Below are 26,366 nucleotides of genomic sequence, written 5' to 3' on the forward strand. Positions count from 1 at the left end.
AGAGATACCTTGACTCCTATAAACTGGAAACCTTCTATAAGGGAAATACTTGATTTGCCTCTCTATAACTGAGCAACGACAGATAGCCTCAAGCTCCTTTTTATTTCAAATAACACTGCTAGGGTTCCTAATTAGAGAAAGGTTTATCTAAAGGTAAGGTTAATGTTGCAACTTTCACTGTAGGGCCTCCATTTATTGCATTTGAAGTGGAAGGAAAGGCATGTGAGAAGAGAAATCAAATTTTGTTGACCAAAATTATTCTACAAAATGTAGAAATGGGGCTTCCCTGGTGGCGCAGTGGTTGAGAGTCCACCTGCTGATGCAGGGGACACGGGTTCGTGCCCCGGTCCGGGAAGATCCCACATGCCGCGGAGCGGCTGGGCCCGTGAGCCATGGCCGCTGAGCCTGCGCGTCTGGAGCCTGTGCTCTGCAATGGGAGAGGCCACAACAGTGAGAGGCCCACGTACTGCAAAAAAAAAAAAAAAAAAAAAAAAAAAAAAAATGCAGAAATGGTAACAGCTTACCATCAACTCAGCCTGGCTCAGAGCAAGTACAGAGGGGTTGATTTTACAAATATCTACTTCCATTAGATGGTCAGAGACAGTCTGGAGAGACAGTATCTGGGACCGTAGCCCTTTAGAATGGGTGTTGAAGGCATATTAAATGCTTCATGTTAAATCTTTAGGGTCTAATCTGATATTTATGTAGGATATATCAATATTCTCCTTGAAATGGTTTCCCAATCCTGAATGTCTTTCAAGCACAATTAAAAAGTCAAAAATTTCCTTCCATATCAACCAGCTTTCCATGAATTTGAATTCCACTTACTTTAAGTCTATCTGGTCATACAAACCAAAGCAGGAGCTTCATGGCTGCATGGTTTTCATCCAGACTTAATGCAAAAGAAATCATTTAGGACTTTTAAAATTAATCTATTTTTATTGTTCTGCTTGTACCTTAATTATGACATAACAGATTTGCAAATTCAAAAGCTTGTAGAGCCAGTAATGCCAGTGTTATCTGCAGATCATTTGAGGTACTTTTTTCACATGAAAGTATTTTCTTGTATTCTACTGTTTGCTCTGAAAACATGAGCTTTGAATGGCCAGGGAAAACACATTTTGTCTCATCATTCAAGAATATTTGGGGATGTGCTGCAGCAGTGTAGACAGGATGGAATGCAGGCAAGACAGTTCCAACTCAGAGTCTAGCCTCTCCAGAAGAGCACTTGGTGGTTCAGCCTCACAAATCCCCATTTCTGACCATTTTTGAGAGGATGGTAGTCCTGACTCCCCAGGCTCTCCTTTGTGGCTCTGTCCTCTGTGGCTCTCAGTGGCAGTGGGCCCTCCTCCCAGCCAGTGCCTCACCTGAGCTTCTCCAGTGCCACAGGACACCCCAGCAAAACACTCTTTTGCAGGAGCAAAGAACAGATCCAGTCTTCCTCTGAACAGCTGCTGAAGCTGAATTTCTTCTTATTGATTCTTGCAAACATGGAAGTGCTTTGTTGCCATCGTGAAGCAAGAAGCTGACCTCACTCAGATCATTTTCATTTCCAGTGTTAACTCCTCATTTTGTGAATTACCATTTACATCAACTGCAAGCTTATTCGTCCTGGAAGTTATATCTGATGGGCAAGGGCTCTCCTTCTGTGTTCTGTTAAGTCTATACAGTATTTTGTCTGAGTCATCACCTGCTCCCTTCTCTTCTGCGAGGCGGATGCTGACTCTCTGATGTCAGGTGTTCTCTGATGCCCCGAGCCTAAGGACACATCTGTCAGTCCGAGGAAGGCCTTCGATGGATCTCAATATGAACCTGCATGTGGACTTTGAGCGTCATGGAAGCTATGATGAAGACGTAGGGGAAGTTGATGCGCAGCTACCAGGTCAGGTCTAAGACGAGCAGTATTTGGGTCAGCCCCTTGCAGAAGACCCTGTAGGAGCCGGTGGTGGCCGAGTGTAAGAGCCAGACAGCCCCACAGAGCTGCTGCCATATAGACCCACCACCGTGATGTCTCCTGGCCTCTGCCCTGGCAGGTAAGATGTCATTTCTGACTGCTTTCAATAATTTTTCTTTTTTGGTTCCAGAAGTTCGACTATGATGTGCTTTTGGTGTGGAATTTTTTTAGTTTATCCTGTTTGGAGTTCATTCAGCTTTTTGAATCTATAGGTTTTTATGTCTTTTGATAAATTTGGGAAATTTTTTTAGAAACTATTTCTTTGAACACTTCTTCATCCCACACCATCTTTCTCCTCTCTTCTGGAATTCCAATGATATGAATGTTATATCATATGTTATAGTCTCAGATTTTCCTGAGGCCCTATTTTTTATTATTTTTCAGTCTATTTTTATCATTGTTCAAATTGGCTAATTTCTATGGTTCCATTTTCAAGTTCACTGATTCTTTCCTCTATCCTCTTTATTCTGTTGTTGAGCTCATTCTTGGAGGGTTTTTTTAAAATTTGTTATTGTATTTTTTTAGTTTTAAAATTTTAAATTGGTTTTTCTTATATATCCTACCTCTTGGTTGAGACTTTCTACTTTCTTGCTGAGACTTTTTCATTTATTTCAAGTGTTCATAATTGTTTGTTGAAGCATTTTTATGATGGCTGCTTTAAAATCCTCGTCAGGTAATTCTAACATTTGTGTCATCACCGTATTGCTGTTTGTTGGTTGCCTTTTGTCACTCAAGTTGAGATCTTCCTGGTTCTTGGTATGATAAGTGACTTTCCATTCAAAGTGATTTTTCATTGAACATTTTGGATATTATGAGAATCTGGGATCTCATTAAATCTTGTGTTTTAGCAGGCCTCCTCTGATACGTTTTTTTTGTTTTGTTTTGTTTTTTCTTTTTGTGGTATGCGGGCCTCACCGCCGTGGCCTCTCCTGTTGGAGAGCACAGGTTCCGGATGCGCAGGCTCAGCGGCCATGGCTCATGGGCCCAGCCGCTCCGCAGCATGTGGGATCCTCCCGGACCAGGGCACGAACCTGCGTCCCCTGCATTGGCAGGCAGACTCCCAACCACTGCACCACCAGGAAAGCCCTGATACCTGTTTTAGCTGGCCTCAGGTACTGTTCCAGCTGGGGAACAAGACACTGCCTCGTTACAGCCAGATGGAGATGGATGTTCAGGTTCTCCTCTCTGCCTCAGTTTACACACAGAGGGGAGGGCTCCTTGTCACTGCTTGGTAGAAATTGGAGTTCAGGCTCCACTGTAGGCTGTGCTGACATAATTCTGGCTAGGAAGGGGAGCACCCTGATGCTCTTCATGTATTCTCCATTGACAATGCAGAATGGTAGATGGAAGTGCATGAATGGCCTCAGTTCTGCTGAGAAGTGGGAAAAAGTTCTGTCAATTAGGCTTCCTTTGACACTTCCTAGTGGAAGGGGCAGGGCACCTAACAGGAAACGGGAGAGGAGCCATGTTAGCCCAGGTGGAGATAGAAGTCCAGTGTTCGCATGTGTTCTCCACTCACACTGTGTTGGGAGAGACCCCCTTTACCACCTGACCTACTGGAGCATTTTGTTGTAACCTGGAAAGGGTGAAAGTCTAGGCTCTATACATTATCTTTGCTGGTAGGGTCTTAGTTTTGTTGTTGTTTTTGTGTGTTTGGCTTGAATAGAGGGTTTATTACATAAAAGTTTCTGTCTTGTAGGCTGCCCCTTTCCTGGTCCATTGGCTAAAGGGAGTAGGCTTTTCTTGGGCCTTTCTTTATCTGCACTCAGAATTTCCAGGTGGCTGCCTGTTCCAGTAATCACTATAGAATATAAGACCAATAACAAAATCCAGGGAACTTACCACTATATTGTTCCTTGGTTCCCAGGATTCCCCTAGCCAGTCTGCCTTCTCTCTTCCCCCTTTCAGAATTTTATATTTGTTTTATATATCATGTTCATGGTTTTTAGCTGTACTTAGCAGGAAGAATAGGGAAATGTTTGTGTACTCCATGTTTTGGAATAAGAAGTCCTTTCTATTTTAGTGTGATGGTATTGTGGTACAGTCTTTAAAGACATATATTATGTCTGGGGTGAACTTCAAAAAATTGGGGTGGGTAATAGGTAGGAATACGGAGCAAACGAGATTAGCTATGAATTGGTGATTGCTGAAGATGGGTGATAATACATACATGTAGGTTTATTACCCTACTTTATTTTTGTATATGTCTGAAATTCCCCTTAAAAAGAAAACCATTTCCTGACTACCCAGTCTAAGTCATGTTACAAGCTCTTGTCTGTGTTCTCCACTACAGTGTAAACTTGATAACAAGGGCCCAGTCTATCTTGGTCACAATTACAGCTCCAAAGCTTAAAACTGACTGGTATATGGCTAGCATTCTAATTACCATGTTTCCTCAAATATAAGATTCCATAGATTATAAAATACATTTATTTTATTACCATTAAAAAATACTGCAAATTAAATTATGATATACCACCAAGTTTTAGAAGTATTTGGATTCCAGATGCTACAATGTGAAAAAAATGTTTTAGAATTAATGAAATATGTTATCTGTGGAATAAATGAATACTCTAAAATACTGCAAGGTCAAGATTCTGATGACGATGCTTCATACATGTTCAAGAGCAGATCAGGGTATATTTTTGAGAGTATTATCAATTCTACAGTGAGTATATTTCTTCCCAAATATTGAAATTTTTTATGCCCAACTTTATAGGTTCTTGTTACAAATCTTAATAGAAAATGCAACACTCTGCCATGGTCTCCCATCTTGTCACCACCAAGGACCCTTTTATTATTTTATCCCCAAGGTTCTCATATTTTGAAATATTTTGATGCCAAGTAAAATTTATTTTTTCCTTGATATCAAGTAAAAGCTAATTTTCATTTTTCATCTATTAAATGTATAGTATTCAAACTGAGGCAATATAATTCCAGCTAAAATAAACATGACCTTCTACCTACCCTGTGTGGACTCACCATAGGGAAAAGTAACATTTCTATTAGGAAATCTACTTTTTAGTGTCCAGTGCCACTTTCTCAGAATCCAAGAACCAAAGATGGCAGGCACTTGAGATGATAGGAATCAAGATGGCAAGAAGCCACATGCCAGCTCCTATATTAAGTCAAGAAAGGGCACTTAGGTAGCCCATCTAAACGTTATAAGTTAGGCCATTTGTTTATACAACTCTCCAACAGAGAAAGTTGTGTAAGGGCATTAAACACTCTGGTGAACTGACATTGTCCAGGGGCCTATTCCAATTTCTAAATTGTTAGCATAAAAGTTCAATTCGTTTTTCTAGGTTGAATTGCAACACAGTAGTGAAAAGAAAATGATATTTGTGGGGTTTTTTGCATCACCCTCTCTCTGTGCCTCAGTTTCGATCTGAGTGCAGAGGACAAGTCATTCATCTTTGCATCCCTGAGCAGACAGTTCAATGGTTGCCCAGAGAAGGCACTTGTGTCTGTGAATATGTGAATGAATGGAAGGATGGTGGTCCTCAGAACCTTCAAGACATCTTCTTATTTGAGCTCTCTTGAGGGAAGATGGAAAGTAGGAAAAGGAAATGAACAGGAAACATGACCTCAGGAACCTGGCAAGGAAGAAAAACTAAGGCATCCTGAATTCTCTTTACCTTTGGAAAGTTCCTTATGCCTGTGACCATTTCTACATGCCTAACACCTAATGTGGAATAACAAATCTATATGCAAAAACTTTAACGAAATACCTAAGACACACATTTTTAAAATGAGAGCATAGGGCTTCCCTGGTGGTGCAGTGGTTGGGAATCCGCCTGCCAATGCAGGGGACACAGGTTCGCCCTGGTCCAGGAAGATCCCACATGCCACGGAGCAACTAGGCCCGTGCACCAAAACTACTGAGCCTGTGCTCTAGAGCCCATGAGCCACAACTACTGAGCCCGCATGCCACAACTACTGAAGCCCATGCACCTAGAGCCTGTGCTCTGCAACAAGAGAAACCACTGCAGTGAGAAGCCCGCACACTGCAACGAAGAGTAGCCCCCGCTCTCTGCAACTAGAGAAAGCCCGTCTGGAGCAATGAAGATCCAACGGAGCCAAAAATAAATAAATGAAATAAATTAAAAAATAAATAAAATGAGAGTATGTATATTAGGTGGTACCAAGGGGATCAAAATTTCTTTATTCTCTTCCTCGAAAAATCATGTAAACATTAGCACAGATCTCTCCTTATCCCCCAGGTTCAAAATCATCATGACCTGTTAGCCCTACATTTAAAATAAAACAGTCAGGAAAAATAAAACCAGTTATCAGATGAACAGTTTTGGTTGTCTTCTTTGGGAAACCTTGCACTTCAAAGGCTCAGTAGGTCTGTGTGAATCTGGTGAGGAGGGACTAAGGGGACTCCAGTGGGCATGGAGCACAGCAGTGGGTCAGTGGATTCCGGCAGTTTGTTCTAATAAGTATCACATTAGGACCCACTTCCAGCCCCCAAAGGACAGGATTAAATATTCTGAGCTCACGTTCCAGGAATGGCTGGTCTTTCCCTTCCCTCCAGAAAAAGGACTGGGGCAGATCCACAGGGTTGAGAGGAGGAAGGACACACCTTCTTAACCTTTGTTTGTCTTTAAAACAGACTTCCTAGGATGCACTTCTTCCTTACATCAGAAAAAAGCCATGAATATGCAGCCACATGGATTGGAGAAGACAGAAGAAAACAGGTGAGAATCTATGCAATTGCTTCTCTTCCTGTTGAAGTGTTAAAGAATATAATCCAGTGACTTTTTTGTTCCGTCATATTCTTGGAGTGGGGCAACTTAATGCTTGGTTTCCAAAGCAATATATTATTGGCTAAGTACCTGACATAGCAATCCTGGAGCTTGGTTAGATCTTCTTTTCAATCTCACTTTCAAATACCTATCTTCTTGCCTTTAGTGTCACTTCAACCAGGAAGAAAAGAGGTAAGTCTCAGAGACCATTTAATATACCCCACTGATAACTAGTTATTTGTGATGAAGAATAAGCTGTACTACGAACTTGGTAGAGAACAAGAGTGTCAGAACCTTTGCTCTATCAGATTACAAAGTAAGTCTCCTTTCATAATGAACTCCTGGAAGTTGAGATGGTACTCCCTAACGTCTGGGCATCTGTTAGCCCATGGGTAAAACGGGCTAAAATATATAAAGCAATGAGCACAGTCCCTAGTGTACAGTAGGTGCCCCATACATGTTTCTGGTCAACTAAAATAGTTGGCATTTATTAAGGACCAACTGAGTGCCAGACCCTATGCTCGTTGCTTTATATACAGTATTTCTTGGTAGGTGCTAATAACCCATTTTCTAAATGAGTTAAGTAAGGCTCAGCAATTCAGTTTATCCAGAGAAGGTTAAAATGTTAGCTGGGGATACAGTTAGCAATTGAACCCAGCTGGCCTGATTTTAAATCTCACGCCCTTTCCATTAGTCCACATTGTTTCCTTAAACTGTTATTGTACATTTGAGTGAGCTAGATAGAAAGTGAAAAGCAAGTGAGTTATATTAAAAACCTAAGAATTCTAAACTGAAAATATCCTTTCATGCCTCAGTAGATTAAAGAAGGGAAGGGTAAACAACATGTAATAAAAGAAACCCTAAATGAAAGAGAACAAAAAGGTGCTGTTAAATGTCTTAAAATAGATACAAATGTTAGTTCAGTGTCTGATTTTGTCCCTCCTTTTACAGAGGGCCTTTAGGAACAAAGTAATCATGTTCTCTCCACCACCCTCCCCACCACAAAAAATGGACATTATTTCTCTCTATACATTCCTCATGATTAAACCGTCCCAATTCAAGAATGTACTGGGACAAAGAAGTAGGCAGGCTTTTATTCCTGAAAACCCCTCAATAGAAGAAAGGCAGTCAGGAAGATGGCCTGGTCACCAACCTGTTCAGTACTAAGAGCTGAGTCTTAGTACCTGTATTCTGTAATATTAGGCTGGGGGGTCTTCTTACCTGGACTCAGTGATTTCTCTACCACATGAACCTCCTAAACTGTTCATGCAACATTTTAAAGAACTGTTTACTTAGTCTTGGGGCTAGATAAGAGGGAAAGAATATAGAGATAGATAAAAAGAAATGAAATATACCATGAATGCTTAACCAAAGCATGGAATGGGTTGGGAAGGAAAGAAAAGACTTTAGTACCAGTAGAAATAAAGCCAGACACCTTGGACTCAGAGATGATGAAAAATCTTAAAAAACTTCATCAGTGACAAGTGGCTGCCTTCAGGTGCCAAATTTCACTAACCTCTCAATCTCTATATAAACAAAAAGAGTTGCAGATGCTGGCTAAGGCCCCATTTTTTCCCTGCCAATATTGATACCAGGTGTTTGGACCATCTACTTAAAACTCCTTATTAATAGGATTTGACCACCAATAGCTTTTCCTGACAGTTGACTATAAACTAGAACTTCAACAGTAGGGTTTAGAATTACTTTAGAAATATAAATAAGTGCTTCTGTGATTAAACTCTACTCTCAGTTAACACAGAATTGACATTGGCTTTAACTTCTGAGAGACATTAGTATTTATGTTTGTTGCCCATTTTAAATGGACACAATTGTAAATAAAGAATTTTAAACAGAGCCCCTAATAAAGCCTAAACCTAATCATTTCCACAATTCCAGTTTTATTTAGATTTTATGTGCTTGCATGTAGACACACTTAAAGAACATATATTTTTATATATATGAAATATAGATGATATGGGAGTTTGACAAATGATTTGTTAATGAAAATTTATTAACTATATAACCTTTGAGTACTAGAGTAACTTCACTATGTACAGATCACCATGAAGTTCCCAGTTTCTAAACTCTGGTTATATGAATATGCCTCAAGCACCAAGGAACAAACAATAATCCTAATTCAAAAAGAAAGAAAAAAAAAAACCCCAAGAAACAAAAGATCCTTCAAGTCTCTTGAATCTGTTTGTTTTTTAAACACCATTTGGGAAACACTTTTATTCTACATTTCCTTCCATTTAGGTCAGTTTCCAAAAACAGTATCAATAAAAATTGATCAGGGAAAAAGGACAGACAAACCATTACAGATAAAGGTGATGTCACTAAATAACTTTCTGGAAATTATTCTGCCTTAAATACAAAACTTTTAACGCAGGGGATCTGCATTATGTAACATGTATGAAAAAAAAAAACCCAACTCTTAATTTTCAAAAATCAAAAACTCCAACAATGCAATCATAAGAAGAGTAGGGGGTGAAAGGCTCACAGGGAGATCTTTAGCAGACCCAGTTAGTTAAACAGATTCTAGGATTTCACCTTCTTCCCTGGCATCTGCTAGCTGCAGAGGCAATTTGTATAATATACAGGCATCAAAAAAGAGACCTGACAGGCTGAGCACAAACTTTCATGAAATTTCACAAGAAATCTTATGGGCAAAAGAAAGAAAAATCAAAGAATGAAGACTGAAATAGAAAAAAATGGAAACAAAATATGTCTGAATCTATGTTTGTGGAAGGGACTGCATCCTTGCCTACAAATGTGGATTATATACACATTTATATTAAGTCAGTTCATATGTTACACCTGACAGTTCAGAAAGGATGTTTCTCATGAGAGGTGGAAGGAGGTTCTATTCACTTGGATCCTCAGGCCCCAGTCCTTTGTCCTGGCTGGTTGGTGGTCTCCGCACAAGACTCAACAGCTTGGTATATGAATGGATAAAGCTTGATGTCTGGTCCAGGGGTGGAACAGTTTCTACATTCTTCATTGTAATATCGTAGCAACAGCTTATATACTTCTCCTGAAGAGCAGAAAGCCAGACCAATTTGCACATTAAGGTATGTAGATGGGTAAAACTACTACAGAACACTTCAGTTTTATCTTAATCTAAATAATATACTCACATTTGGCTTTTGAAAATAGAGCATGAAGGCTTTATTTTTAAAAAAAAAGCCTGGAAGGCTTTCCTGATATAAAGTTAAAATTTTTTAGAATACCTTAAAGAAACTACTTATTAGTTCATAATTACAGCAGGCTATACATGGTGCATCATCCATGCATTGTTTTGGGAGTTCGTGGCAACTCTAATTTTACATTTAGCTCCCATATAGCAAGGCCTTTCAGGTCCAGCCGAAACAGTAGATGGAGGATGCTGGCATGTCTGATAAACATGACTCAGAGTGAGGCCGCTTAGGTTTTAACTTACCCGCCAATACCTTCCCTCTTTCAGTTTTCTATACACAAAAAAGTAAAAAGTGGACACTAACTCCAACTTCTCGGCCTTAAATTAATAAGCTGACATACTCATTCAAGTTTGAGGAGGAAAGTTTGCCAGAAAAAGATTCTGCAAGTGTTGCCCCTCTAAGACCTTGTCGCCCCATCAAAGTCACACTTCCATTTTTTCTTATCCACTATGATCTATCCAGATTTAGCAAGTGCTCCTCCTGGATGGTGTACAATCCATCTAGATACCAAGTGTCAAGACTATCCCCTACTTACCAACAGTCAGTTTCCTTTCAGTAAGGAACGTGTGCATGCTGTAAATGTCTCTCATCAATTCTGAGTCCCCAAAGGTGAAATAAACCACATCTCGCTCAGCTACAGCAGCTGCCAGTATCTGTATTAAGGCTGTAGCAAAGAGAAGAAACACAACTATATTATGACACTTCAAGATACCTTCTGTTCTTTCAACCAGGTAAATATTATAGCTGGTGTCATAGCTTTATCCTGGATTAAAGATTTATAAACCTAATATACACGTTATTAGCAATGGCAAATACAGGATGAATATAAATCATCTAGTTTTGTGACTTAACAGACATGCTGCTGAGAATATCATCAAGCCACAGAATTCCCAAGTAAGTAAGCATCTTTGTGGGAAAACAAAGGAAGGTGCATCTGAGGCAGCACAGTTAAGGCACTGAAGTGGTATTTTTTTTTTTCACTTACACTAATCTGGAACTAAAATTTTTGTGTTTGCTTGCTTGATTTAATTATTTTATCTTATACATAGTCATTGTTTTTTTTCTGTCAAAGGAGTCTCTGTGATTTCCCATGAGCAATATACTTGGGAGGTTCTACTGTTCTCATTAACCCTACAGCAAGCAAGCATTCTCAAAAATGGGTTAGAGAAGACATCCTTATCCCTCCTGCACTCCCACCTCCACCCAATCACTACAGCATGGAGTGAATGTTACTGAAAACATTGGACAGTTAACTCTGGTGTACTGGAAAAGGAAAATCATTGAGAACCACTGTCCCCACAAATCAGAGTTACAAATCACTCAGCCTGGAGTATATTTCCAAAAGTTAAATTCCTTTATAATCTTAATCTCAATAGACAAAATTTATTTTTTTAATTATTTTTAAAAATAAATTTATTTTATGTATTTTGGGCTGCATTGGGTTGCATTGGGTCTTCGTCGCTACGCATGGGCTTTTCTCTAGATGCAGAGAGTGGGGGCTACTCTTTGTTGCTATGTGCAGGCTTCTCACTGTGGTGGCTTCTCTTGTTGCAGAGCACGGGCTCTAGGCGCACAGGCTCAGTAGTTGTGGTGCACGGGCTTAGTTGCTCCATGGCATGTGGGATCTTCCTGGACCCAGGTTCCAATCCGTGTCCCCTGCATTGGCAGGCAGATTCTTAACCACTGCGCCAGGGAAGCCCGACAAAATTTACTTTAAATAACAAAAATGAACAAAGGTACAATAAATGCCCTTTTGCTAGTAACAAATCTTTTCCTTCATAAAATGGGAGGTGGGAATCAAACTAAAACACTATGGAGGATAAATATAGTTTTGATTTTTTGAGAGCATGTTAATATTCTACATATTCAAAACAAAATTAAAACAATAAGAATGGGAATGGGGAGGAACCTGTAGCTGAAAGCAAAGTAAAACTAATTTTATTTCAAAAGAATAGCACTACAGGGAAAGGAAAAATGAAAGGATGAAAGTAAGAACTAATCCAAGTAACTTATGAACACAATATTTGACTAATATGCCTTCAGTCTTGGGCAAAGAGGAAAGAATTGCAAACAATTCCTGGACTCTTTTTACTAGATTTGCTTACCACAGTAGTGCAGGTGAAGCAATTCTGAAACTATTTTAAAATATATTTCAGGACTGAACAAATGAGTTAATTTGTTGATGTTGCTGGCAGCTGTAGTTCTCAGTATGGAAGAGGGAATACAACACGGAATGGGGAAAGACAAAAAAGAACTCTGTGGTGATTGATAGATTGAAATGGAAGGCACTGGTATGTACTCATGACTTCTAAAATATGTACATTTGTGTGTGTGTGAGTGAGAGAGAGAGAGAGAGTGAGTGTGTGTGTGTATGTATGTGCATTTCTTAGTTTTGTCTGCTGAAAGGGCCAAAAAGAAGACATCTTAGTAGCAATAAGCACATCTAGTGCCCAGATCTTGGTATCTAATACCATGCCACCTAACAGAGCTGTATTCCTCATGGAACACCTGATTCCATGGTTAGGACAGGACAGGTACAAGATGAACCCAGAATGTTTTATTATACCAGAAAGTGAAGAAGTGCTCAAAAACAGGAAAACTGATGGATGTTTGTCACAAGAATATAAGAGCCAGTTTGAAGGAGCTCCTACTAGCCAAATCTGGACAAGCTAAGCATCAAAATATTATGTACAGTAATAACTTACAAATCACTGAAAAAATATAAATTCCTGAGTTCACAGGAATGATAATATATAATAAATAGAGAGAAAGAAGGGCTTTTACTCACAGGAGAAAGCCAAAGACTAACTGGGTAAGTCGGGAGGGAGTGCTAGAACGAGATAATCCTCTTTTTGCAACCATCATGGTAAAGACTGAATCAGGCAAAGATCAATAAAGGATGCTAAACCTAAGGGAAATTTTGTCTCAAAGTGTCTTCCTACAGACTACTTAATTAACTACAAGAGAGGAAAAAAACTCTGCAACAGTGGAAAAATCAGATAACACCTTGACTGGGTGATCAAAATTAACATCACTAATGGGGTCAGATGACTACTAAGTGCCTCCAGACACTATCACCTATAGGTATTGCTCTGATCAAGAATGCATAATATAACCCTAATTATGAGGGAACAGCAGATAAACTCAAGGAATGTTGTATTTTTCAAACATGTCAATGTCATAAAAGAAAGACAAAGAAAGGCTGTGGAAATACCCAGATTCAAAAGGAGGCTCAGACATTAACTAAATGCAATACCTGACCCTGGACCCTGTATTGGAGGGCAAAATGGCTACAACGGGTTTGATTAGGGTACCTGATAAAACTGCAACACGGATGAGAAGATTAAAATATTATATCAACGTACATTTATGAATTTATAACTGTAATGTGTTTATATAAGAGAATAGGAAAAACACACTTAAGTATTTAGCAAAGGGGGTATAATGTATGTAACTTAAGCTCAAATCATTCAGAAAAAAATTGTATATAATACACAAGCATATATGTACATAAACATACACAGAGTTGTTTAACTTTTTGTAACTTTTTGTAAATTTGAAGTTATTTTCAAATAAAAAGTTAAAAAATTATGTAGGAAGGAAAAATATTTTTAAGATGAACTAGTAAATTTGATATAGCTGAGTATCTCCAAATTTGGGAAACAATGTAAGACATTAGAATACATGTGATATTCTAAAATACCAAAGTATTTCCTAATTTCCAAACTAATATTTATTAAGTATCCCCAACATGTGAGGTACCATGACTAGGCCTCATTAATCTTGGAGTGTTGAAAGTAATTATCTCAAAATAGAGATACGTTTTAATTAAAACCACTCAACCAACTTGTACATACATTAAAGCTTCAGTGCACTCAATTTTAAAAGGTTCCTAATTAACCTAAACTACATATAAAAAGGGAAACCAATGAATCGTCATCTTCTTCTACCAGAGGTATCATTTTTTTATCTTTTGGTTTGAATGAAATTTGGCTTTAAGTATTTCCTATTTAAGAGACAGAGAGGAGAGAGAGACCCAAAGAAAAGTCCTTTTAGTCCTACTTCGTCCTTACATACAGAAATACTAGATCACTGGTCATTTGCCATTTATGAAATAAAATATTAATAAAAACATTTAAAATGTATCTCCCTATAGAGTTTAAGTTTTAAATGCTTCACAGGCCACTCTGTCCCTGTGGATAGGCTCCTGGAGCTAAGCTTGACAGATCTACCAAAAAAGAGCCTGGATCCTAATAAGAGAACCAGTTCATACTACATTCTTGATTTCACATCCATTTCTGTTTGGGTACACATGGTAACAAAAGCTGGGACTGGAGACTGAAGACCTGAACTCAGGCCTTGCCCTTCTGCTAGCTATCTAAGCTCTATGACTTTGGCCAAGTCACTTAACTCTCCTGCCTGCATTTTCGCCATCTGTGCAATGAAGAAGTTGAATCAGATGATCCCTAAAGACTCTTTCAGAGTATAATTCCATAATCTGTTATAACTTTTCTCCTTGCATTGGATATTAGACTATAAATACACAAAGGAAATTTTCAGAAATTTAAATTAATCTTGACCTTAAATACATCAGTAATCACTAACAAAAGATCATTTTAAACAGAACTGTCTTCAGGCCTCACTACATCCCCAAGATCTTTGCACATCTAGACAATTATGTCTCGCAATTTAAGTGAACTCTCCTGTTATCACAATTTAGATGAGAATAAATCACAAATCTAATAGGGTGTATGGACTGACTCCAAGTATGATATAAAACCATCAAATTCTAACTTCAAGCACAACTAGGTGCCAAAATAATCACTTAAATTAACCTGCAGGGAGCTTGGTTTTAATTTTCTTTTTGGCATCAATGTTAAGCTGTGAAAATTCTTCAAATAAATATGAATAATGTCAAAAAACAATTCACAGTGTCCTCTTGTAACAAATGAACCAAACAAAAAATGAGTAAAACCATGGATACTTTATACCACAGGTATGGTCTGAGGCCATTAGCATGTAACATTAGTAACAACTGCTAACACTGAGCTCTATACTGTAGCATGCTGAACATTCTAGCAGCTTTTTATAAAGGACAAACTCAAGATTCACAAGGATTAACTCACTTAATCCTTACAAAAACTGAATAAACGTTAGTATTATTTCCATTTTGAAAATCAGGAAATAAAGGCACCAAAAGATTAATTAACCTGTCTAAGGTTACAAAGCCAGAAAGCGGTGGAGCTGAAATTTCTATTTGTCAAATAGAAATTCATTAAGCTTATTTTATTTGCAAGTCACTATTAGGTAGTGAAGGTAGGGAATGGGGATAGAAAAGAAAATGCACAGGACTGCATCAAGATAGCTTCAAATTATGGTAAGCTAGCAATGGCATAATCTTTCACAAGTCAGATAACACAGTATGGAGAGGTACAAAAAATAAACACTGAGGATGTGCAATGAGAAATTGACAAAAACACAACAGAAAGAACTTTAGAGCACCACTTGATTCCTTCAGAAAGCAGGCAAACAAAACTAGAAAAATACAGGGTCTGATCTAATAGGTATAGAATCTAACAAAGTATAAATTCTATACCCTTCAGAGACGTCTTTTCAAGTGCCAACATAATATATACAACAATTATGTTAGGCCACAAGTAAAAGCCCAAAAAACTCTTAAAAAGTAGAGATAATTTTATCTATACTCTTTGATTACAATGCAATAAAATTAGAAATAAGAGATGAAACAAACATAATTTGCTTTAAAAACTATTTAGAAATGGTTTCAAGTTATCTCCTAAAAATCTCATGGGTGCCTGGTGGTACACTTAGGGGGCAGGAGCCCACTCAACAGTCTCTACTGAGATGGGATAAATAATGCTGCAAAAAACAAACAAAAAAAGCAAAAAACAGTGCTTCTACTCCATCTAACAATGAGAAAAGGCCAAGTAATCTACAGAATCATAACTTTTCCTGAGTCTACCAGAGAGCTGAGTTTTCAGGGCAACCAAAGTACAACAAGCTCTACCAAGAAGAGACAAAACACATGAACTATTATCTTGAAAGAACACAGGAGAAAGAGGTAGCTACCATAGAAATGGGTGAGAATAAAATTTTGAAAGCCAAGTGTGAACTGGAGGTGGGGGTAGTGTCACTTTGTAATAGCTATGAGCCCCAGAAAGGAGAATTCACATTCACTCAAAAGCTCTTTTCCACGGGCCTCCAGAGGGTCCTCAGAAAGATGAGGGGCCAGGCAGGAGGACAGAGAGAGCCCCTTTGGTTCCACAAGCCTGCAGGAGGTAACTGGCTGCTGCTGGAGGACAGGCATCAAGCCCCTCTTCCCTATGTCCCTTCTTTCCTACCCTCTGGCTCATAGGGCCATTGGCTGTCTGGGGCAGAAAGCTGTTAATCAATGTCTGTTGAATGAATGAATATATGAAAAATATTCTCTTACTAGTTGTTAGCATAACGTACAATGAAAGCCATTCAAAATTAAATTGTTACAAACTAAAAAACTCATGCACAGTTAGGCAACAAGCATGTTAAAAAATATTTAGCCTTATTTCTAATAAAAGAAATGTAAGTTTAAGGGTTTATTATATGCCCATGTTCTCCCTCCATGAAGTTTTTTGTTTGCTTGTTTTAACTGTCCTTCCTCCCTTCTTTCTTATAGGGTAGGGATAGCATCTGATGGTTCAGATGAGTCTTCCTGAAACATTACTAAGACCTAGGGACAGATAAAGATGGCCAGTTCAGAGAAGTTAATATTGGCCCTGTCTTTATCTGCTCTCAAAGGGTTTTTGTTTACCAACTTTATTTAATCTATCAATACTTTGAACTGGACCATAGCTTCTGATTCTTCTCTGTGCACCCGCTCTGCCTCTCTAATGTTGGTTCATCAGCGAACATCTCTTTCTTAATGCTCTCTTCTCTTGGAAATTAATCTAGGATTTAAATGCTCCCTTGCTCATATATGCTATGTGGCTAATGAGAAAGTGGGCTTATAAAAGAGGAGTTTTTATACAGTTCCTACGGCTGACTTTTTTTTTTATACAATCAGAATATAATTGACATATAGCATTATATTCATTTCAGGTGTACAACATAATTAGATATTTGTATATATTGCAAAATGATCACCACAATAAATCTAGTTAACATCCACCACCACACATAGCTACATATTTTTTGTGATGAGAACTTGCAAGATTTACTCTTTTAGCAACTTTCAAATATACAATACAGTATTATTAACTATAATCACCATGCTGCACATTACATCCCCACGATTTATTCATTTTATAACTGGAAGTCTGTACCTTTTGACCTCTTTCACACATTTTGTGCACTCTCCATCCTATACCTCTGGCAACCACTGATCTGTTCTGTGTATCTATGAGCTCTTTTTTTTTTTAAGGTTCCACATATAAGTGAGATCATATGGTATCTATCTCACTTAGCATCATTCTTTCAAGGTCATCCATGTTGTTGAGAACATTTTTAATAAGATTTTTTAAAATTACGAAAACAATAACGGATTTGATGCAATCTCTTTCAAAATATCAATGGCATTTTTCACAGAAATAAAATAATTCTAAAATTTGTATGGAAACACAAAAGACCCTAAATAGCCAAAGCAATTTTTTTTTTTTTGCTGTACACGGGCCTCACACTGTTGTGGCCTCTCCCGTTGCGGAGCACAGGCTCCGGACGCGCAGGCTCAGTGGCCATGGCTCACGGGCCTAGCCGCTCCACGGCATGTGGGATCTTCCCGGACCGGGACACAAACCCGTGTCCCCTGCATCGGCAGGTGAACTCTCAACTACTGCACCACCAGGGAAGCCCGCCAAAGCAATTTTTGGCAAAGAATAACAAAGCTGGACAAATCACACTCCCTGATTTCAAACTCTACTACAGAGCTACAGTAGTCAATACAGCATGGTACTGGAACAAAAACACACACACAGATCAATGGAACTGAATAGAAAGCCCAGAAATGAACCCATATTTATATGGGCAATTAATCTATAACAAAGGAGGCAACAATACACAATGGGGAAAAGACAGCCTCTTCAATAAATGATGTTGGGAAAACTGGACAGCTACATGCGAAAGAATTAAACTGGACCACTTTCACATACCATATACAAAAATAAATTCAAAATGGATTAAAAGTAACACCTAGGGCTTCCCTGGTGGCGCAGTGGTTGAGAGTCCGCCTGCCGATGCAGGCGACATGGGTTCGTGCCCTGGTCCGGGAGGATCCCACATGCCGCGGAGCGGCTGGGCCCGTGAGCCATGGCTGCTGAGCCTGCGCGTCCGGAGCCTGTGCTCCGCAACGGGAGAGGCCACAATGGTGAGAGGCCCGCATACTGCAAAAAAAAAAAAAAAAAAGTAACACCTAAAACCACGAAACTTCTAGAAGAAAACATAGTCAGTATGCTCTTTGACATAAGTCTTAGCAATATTTTTTGGATATGTCTCCTGAGACAATGAAAACAGAAGCAAAAATCAACAAATGGACTACAGTAAACGAACAAGCTTTTGCACAGTGAAGGAAACCAACAAAACGAAAAGGGCCACCTACTGAATGGGACAAGATATTTGCAAATGATATATCCAAAAAGGGATTAATATCCAAAATATACAAAGAACTCATACATCTCAATGCCAAAAAAACAAACAACCAGATTAAAAACTGGCCAGAGGACCTAGATAGACATTTTTCCAAAGAAGACATACAGATGGCCAAGAGGCACATGAAAATATGCTCAACATCACTAATCATCAGGGAAATGCAAGTCAAAACCACAATGAAATTGCACCTCACACCTTTCAGAATGGCTATTATCAAAAGACAACAATAAGTGTTGGTGAGGATGTGGAGAAAAGGGAACCCTTGTGTACTGCTGATGAGAATATATATTGATGCAATATATATGGAATATAGTATGAAGGTTCCTCAAAAAGTTAAAACTAGAACTACCATACAATCCAGCAATTCCACTTCTGGGTATTTATCTGAAGAAAATGAAAACACTAATTAGGAAAGATATATGTACCCCTATGTTCATTGCAGCATTATTTACAATAGCAAGATATGGAAGCAATCTAAGTGCCCATCAATAGATAAGTGGATAGAGATGTGGTATATATATACAATGAAATACTACTTGGCCATAAAAAAGAATGAAATCTTGCCATTTGCAACAACATGGATGGACCTAGAGGGTATTATGCTAAGTGGAATAGAAAGACAAATACTGTATGATTTCACTTATGGGTACAATCTAAAAACAAAACAAAATAAATGAACAAACATAACCAAACAGAAACAGAGTAATAGATACAGAGAACAAACAGGTGGCTTCCAGAAGGGAGGGGGTAGGGAGGAGGAGAGAAATAGGTGAGGGGGAAGAGGTATAAACTTCCAGTTGCAAAATAAATGAGTCATGGGTATGAAATGTACAGTCCAGGGAATACAGTCAGTAATTACATAAGATCTTTGCATGGTGACAGAAGACAACTAGACTTATCATGGAGATCATTTTGAAATATACAGAAATATAGAATCACTATGTTGTATACCAGGAGCTAACGTAGTATAAGTAGGTCAGTTATACTTCAGAAACAAATAAACTCATAAGAAAATATGATCAGATTTCTGTCTACCAGAGGCAGGAGGTTGGGGGAAAGGGAATTAGATGAAGGTAGTCAAAAGGTACAAACCTCCAGTTATAAGATAAGTAAGTACTAGGAATGTAATGTACAACATGATAAAGATAATTAACACTGCTGTACATTATAAATGAAAGTTGCTAAGCAAGTAAAGCCTGAGAATTCTCATCACAAGGAAAACAGTTTTTTTCTACTTCTTTAATGTTGTATCTATATGAGATGATAGATGTTCACTAAACCTACTTGATATTCATTTCATGATGTAAGTCAAATCATTATGTTGTACACCTTAAAATTATATAGTTCTGTATGTCAATTATATTTCAGTAAAGCTGGAAAAAACCAACAAAACAATACATGCTCACAACAGAAAAATAATCTCAATAATTGAGAAAATTACACAATGAGAATCTTGTGTATACTATACTACCCTTAATAGTCACCAGAGCAAGCAAAGCCGCAGTCTGAGAGAAAGGCTTTTATGCCATGAAGAAAAGAAACAAAATGAACACATTTATAAAGCTTCCCAAATTGTCCATCACAAATGACCAAGGCTTATGGTAGACCTGGTTTCTGGATTGATGAGATGAATCTACTCATTTATTTTACTTAAGAGAAAAACAGAAAAAAGTGTCTGTCATAAGATCAATAAGCCCAGAGTGAAAAACAGGTTTCCTCAAACAAATTCAGGATGATAAAGAATTTCATAAAATAAAACCCAGAAATTCCTTCTTCTATAGACCTTCAAAACACCAAAACTGACAACATGCGGTTTTTGTTTTTGAATATGAAGAAAATATGGGTGAAAGCCTTTAGAATAAAGGAATAGAGAAGATTTTTCTAAGCATGCCACAAAAATGTAAACATATAAAACATAAATCCATGTGACAACAACTCAACAGGCTGAAATACATAAACCCTATGAGTATCCTTTGTAATAAAATTATAATAGCACCTTCCTGGGTTCTGTGAGTCATTCTAATGAATTATCAAACCTTAGAGGGGTTGGTTGTGGAAAACTCCCAAGACTGGTAGCCAGCTGGTAAGAGGTGCAGGTGGGCAGGGGGACACCCCCTCCCCAGACTTGCAGCTAGAGTCTGCAGTAGGGGCAGTCTTGTGGAGGATGGGTGTCCTTAACCCGAGGGTCTGTGCTAACTTCAGGGAGTTAGTGTCAAGACTGTACTGTAGCACACCCAGCTTATGTCACCAGCTGGGCTGACAAAGAATAGTAACCATGCTAAGTAATAATATAATACTATTCTCTATAACTGACACTCCTGAGAGGAAAGCAAACGTCATAATATGGTAAATGACCAATAGCTTTGTTGATAGGTTTGTGATTTTTCTACTATAAACTATAAAGGGCAAGAAATGTTTATCCTTCTTGAGTACCCAAATGCCTCCTTATCTGTGCCATTCATGCAGCTCTCCCAAGCTATAGTCCCACACACTGTGTACCTCTATTAAAGCACTCATTACTATGTGCTGCATTTGTCTATGCCTCTCTCTCATATGCTAGACTGTGAATTCCAAAGCAGGGACTACATCTTATTCACCTTTGTATTCTCAGAGCCTACCACAGTGCTTAGGCAGTGGCAGATGTGCCGTAAGTTTGGTGAATGAACGAGTCAGTCATCAAATAGCTCTGTCCATAAAAAAATCACTTTTGTAAACGAACATGCTTTAATGGGTGCTTTGGCTTGAAACTTCATAGTAATTTTGGCCTCTTCCCTCTCTTTATTCAACTAAATACTGTGTCTTATAGATCAGAGATAAATGACCTCTGCAGGTAAATAGTAAATAAAAATACGGATTCCTTCATATACAATAAGAAAAAAAAGGATGGTGTCAAATATTCTTTTTCTCTTCTTTCAGATCTTTGTGGTTTGTGGTTAGAAATCCGGTTTGAAGGACTAACTCTTCTCCTTAGTCAAAATACTATTATCCTTCTTATAACAACTGATTCACTCACCTTTTAATCTAGCATCGCCCCCAAAGGCACCACAGCCCCAGTTTCCTGTGGCCACTGCAGAAAGATTCTCTGAAGAAACTCCAGGACGAAGAAATCCACAGTAAGCCTGCAGGATGAAAGAAATATCAAAGCACGTGAATGACTAGACACTAACAGTATTTCTGACTGATGTACTAGGATCAGTATCCATTATCAAGCTTATGTTATCTCTCTCTCTTTTTTTCCTAGGGGCCAAAGTACAGGGGAAAAAGAGAAAATCCTGGGATTACACAAGGAAGAGAGTAAGAAATGATCAGTTCTATTATTTATTTGCTTTGATGCTGGGCAAATCAAAGCCCTGAAACCATTACAGGTCTCAGTTTCTTTTTCCAATTCAAACAAATATAAAGGAAAATATCACATATTTTAAGAACTAATGGAATCCCAATCACAAACCACAAGGGATTGAAGTACAGAAAGGCATTTAAGACACTTTTATTTGAAAACTTTTGATTACCATTTTTTTCATTAAGGTAAAGAGTTACTACTATTATGCTTCCTCACCACTCTCTCTCTGAATTATTGGGACTTAGATTAATAACTGTGATTAGCTTTTAAATGTGCTTCCTGCCACTGAAATGCTTAAACAACTATAAATAAAATGAGCAAGTAACTATATATAAAAAGGATTCCTATACCTGGTTACAAGATAACCTTTAATATCCCTTCCAGCTCCAAGATTCTCTAGTTTCACAGCTCTGTTTTAAGCTAGAATATTTTAAAATTTGCCAGTAACCTGAGAAAAGTACAATATATCCTGAGGATGCTAAGTTTTAATTAAATGAACAGCTCATTTTGTATATGAGAAGACTGCAGTTTAAGGTCCCAGAGTTTCTGATTTCTATTTCTTTGCTGTCAGACAAGTTGGTCTTTCTGCCTCCAAAGGGTTCTTAGTTTTCTGAAACTATCAGACTATATTAAGAGGTTTAAAATAATAGCAAAGCAAGTCTCCCCTGGGCTTTCTCAAGTACCAAACCCTAAAATATAGCTTATGTATAACAGTAAATAAAATAGAAAGAATGATGTGTGACAAATGTTCCCAGAGAAAAACCAAGGATAAAGAAAGATGCTTCTATGAAACCCACACATAGAAATACTGTAAATTGCTCTCTGAAGCTGCTACAAGGGTATAAAAATGTATTTTATACCTGTCTGGGTGGATTAACAAGGCTATTCCTTCCACCCCCTCCTAGGCTGTAAATCCTGACAGATATTAATTATAAGTTGGTACCGGACCATTACTCAACACTGTGGTACAGAGCTTACACTAGAACTCACAAATTACCTGTATAATCAGATGCATGGAGCATCTGAAAATCTCTTTCAGGTCAAAACTATCAAAGAGCTCAATTTTTTTGAGTAGGTTCTTGAAAGATACTGTCTCTGCCTTTATGCCAACAAGGGGGTGAACAGACTCTCTGTCAGAATAGACGTAACTTTGCCACTTGCTTTCCTGTCAAATTCTCCAAATATGTCTAGAAGAAGAGGAAGATTTCTTAGCCTCCTAGTTTGTGTCATCTCTGTTTTATACCATCAGAATGGTTTTAGTTTCTTGCACACTGCTATCTCTACATATCTGGGCTAACTTTTCTTTAATGAGCAAAAGTAGCTTAGTAAGACTAAGGCCTAACAACAGAGAATTTGAAATATTTAGATTATTAGAAGCAAAATCTAACCAATTTTACTTAAAAAAAAAAATCTATCTTGAAAAATGACCATAACAAAAAAAACCCTATAAAACTGAAATTAACCTGCATTTGGTGTTCTGATTAAGTAAAATAAAACTTTAAAAATGTAATCAGATAGAAATTAAATGATATAAAATACTTACACAGTAATTAGGTATAAAGAATAACTGATGATTAAATACAAAATTCTTTTTTTATTCAAGCATAATTGATTTACAATATCATATTAGTTTCAGGTATACAGAGTGATTCAGTATTTTTACAGAATATACTCAATTAAAAGTTATTACAAGATAATGGCTGTAACTCCCTGTGCTATACAATATATCCTTGACGCTTATCTATTTTATACATAGTAGTTTGTATCTCTTAATCCCGTACCCCTAATATGCCCCTCCCCGCCTTCCCTCTCCCCTTTGGTAACCACTAGTTTGTTTTCTATATCTGTGAGACTGTTTCTGTTTTGCATATACATTCATTTGTATTATTTTTTAGATTCCACATGTAAGTGATATATAGTATTTGTCTTTCTCTGTCTAACTTATTTCACCAAGCATAATATTCTCTAGGTCCATCCACTTTGCTGTAAAAGGCAGAATTTCATTCTTTTTTATGGCTGAGAAATATTTCATTGTATACATATCCATTTGTCTGTTGATGGGCAGGGCACTTGGGTTGCTTCCATATCTTGGCTACTGTTACAAAATTTTTATTCTGTTTGAACCAACCATTTCTCTATGATGGCCTAGTGGCGTGGGATGGGGGGGGCGGAGGGAGGGAGGACATTATATAATGTAAATACATTATACTGTTTGCTAAATTAATAATTTAACAATTTTTGTCCTAAAGAGTTGTTCATGACTTCCCTGGTGGCGCAGTGGTTAAGAATCCGCCTGCCAATGCAGGGGACACGGGTTCGAGCCCTGGTCTGGGAAGATCCCACATGCCGCGGAGCAACTAAGCCCGTGCACAACAACTACTGAGCCTGTGCTCTAGAGTCTGCGAGCTACAACTACTGAGACACGTGCCAAAACAACTGAAGCCCGCGTGCCAACAGCCCATGCTCCACAACAAGAGAAACCACCACAATAAGAAGCCCACGTACTGCAATGAAGAGTAGCCCCTGCTCTCTGCAACTACAGAAAGCCTGCGGGCAGCAACAAAGACCCAACGCAGCCAAAAATAAAATAAATTAATTAAAAAAAAAGAGTTGTTTATATGAAATCAATCTACCGTACTCGTCTAACTTAAACTAATACATAGTTGGTATTGAAAATGATTTTCTGATGTTTTAGAACACTGTGATTTCTTAAAAACAAACATAACATAAAAAGTTCCTTAATCTTTTGGAAGAGAATAAAATAATATTAATTAAGAGTCTTAAAATTATACTTAAGATTCAGTAACAGTAATTTTATAAATTTCTTCTCTTGTAAATTTCTTTTATTTAATAACAACTGTACGAAGATGTTTACTACATTATAGATAATAGAGAAAAACTTGGGACCACCTATTAGTTCAAAAACAGTGGCTAAGTCCTAGTATATCAATCCAACCAATTTTGTGGCCATTACACATATTATGATGGGGATTTCCCTGCCAGTCCAATGGTTAAGACTCTGTGCTTCTCCTGCAAGGGGCACTGGTTCAATCCCTGGTCAGGGAACTAAGATCCCTCATGCCATGTGGTGCAGCCAAAAATAGGTAGATAGATAGATTAAAAAACATCAAATTTATTTAAAAAAACATCATGAAGATCATTAGAAAGTATGAAAAATACAATTTATGGATAAATTAAATAGATAAATACAATATTATAGGTAACTTTTGCACACATTTATATGAAAATTAGTATTCATGTGGAAAGACCTACAAAAATGAAAACAATTACTTGAAAGGTAAAATTATAGATGATTTTTTATCTTTAAAATAATTGTAATATTAGTAAATTGATTTTGCCTTTTTAAGATGCAATATAGGGACCTCCCTGGTGGCACAGTGGTTAAGAATCCGCCTGCTAATTCAGGGGGACACGGGTTCGAACCCTGGTCCGGGAAGACCCCACATGCCGCAGACCAACTAAGCCCACGCACCACAACTAGTGAGCCTGTGCTCTAGAGCCCACGAACCACAACTACTGAAGCCCGTGCACTGCAACAAAGAGTAGCCCCCGCTCGCCACAACTACAGAAAAGCCCGCACGCAGCAATGAAGACCCAACGCAGCCAAAGATAAGTTAAAAAAAAAACTATAAATAAATAAAAATTTTTTAAAGATGCAATATAAAATGAAAACACCATGTAGACCTTAGATTTCTCATATGTGAAATCAAAGACTAGATTAGGTTTCTCTATGGTTATCCTGATTCTATACATTGAGAAACTTAAGGGAAAACTCATTAAAAATGATACATTTTGAACTAATATTCCTGAAAAGTAACACAGACTTCAATAAAAGATTATAAATGATCAAATGTTGAGCTTCTTAGAAATATCAGCAGCAAGTATTGATCAGTTGTGTTAATCAAGCTCTGATTTAAGAACAGTCCCCTTCCAAATTTGGTGATAACAAAAAAAATCTGACTTGAATGAAATAAAACTTCTATTGCCAGGTTATTTAAAGACTCAGTCTTTTTCTATAAAGTATGTCTCGGGGCTTCCCTGGTGGCGCAGTGGTTGAGAGTCGGCCTGCCGATGCAGGGGATGCGGGTTTGTGCCCCGGTCCGGGAGGATCCCACGTGCCGCGGAGCGGCTGGGCCCGTGAGCCATGGCCACTGGGCCTGCATGTCTGGAGCCTGTGCTTCGCAATGGGAGAGGCCACAGCAGGGAGAGGCCCGCGTACCGCAAAAAAAAAAAAAAAAAAATGTCTCATAAGGACTCTACCATTGTACAAATAAATGTTTTTCAGTGTTGGTAATACTTACAACTAACTTAACCTATTCACATATACCAAGGCTTCACATCTTTAAAATTTCTGTGTCTTTAAGGATGGGAAACTGAAGGTTAGTGCTATCCAAGTAAATGTAGAGAGTATCAGTTAGCCGTGGGCAATTTAAAAAGAGAAGATTTACTTATGTCCAGTGTTATCT

General features: G+C 38.0%; 2 protein-coding genes across 3 annotated transcripts in view; both read right to left on the reverse strand.

Annotated features, from left to right (window-relative positions):
• Positions 1–542: 542 nt before the first annotated feature.
• Positions 543–1,990, reverse strand: FAM220A (family with sequence similarity 220 member A). Its single transcript, XM_060126882.1, is given in 3 exon segments — positions 543–1,157; positions 1,160–1,471; positions 1,813–1,990. Coding segments are annotated over 3 exon segments (690 nt in total). The 3' UTR covers positions 543–957.
• A 6,616-nt stretch (positions 1,991–8,606) lies between these two features.
• PARG (poly(ADP-ribose) glycohydrolase) overlaps positions 8,607–26,366 on the reverse strand; it is a 113,514-nt gene continuing 95,754 nt past the window's right edge. For both annotated transcript variants that reach the window (XM_060126750.1, XM_060126749.1), the window contains 3 exons: positions 21,553–21,658; positions 10,438–10,566; positions 8,607–9,739 (listed from right to left, as the gene is read on the reverse strand). In XM_060126750.1, the coding sequence (XP_059982733.1) occupies positions 9,585–9,739; positions 10,438–10,566; positions 21,553–21,658 (390 nt within the window). In that variant the 3' untranslated portion in view covers positions 8,607–9,584. The remainder of the gene's footprint in view (positions 9,740–10,437; positions 10,567–21,552; positions 21,659–26,366) is intronic.

The sequence above is a fragment of the Lagenorhynchus albirostris genome, chromosome 16 (assembly GCF_949774975.1).
Source record: "Lagenorhynchus albirostris chromosome 16, mLagAlb1.1, whole genome shotgun sequence".
NCBI lineage: Eukaryota > Metazoa > Chordata > Mammalia > Artiodactyla > Delphinidae > Lagenorhynchus > Lagenorhynchus albirostris.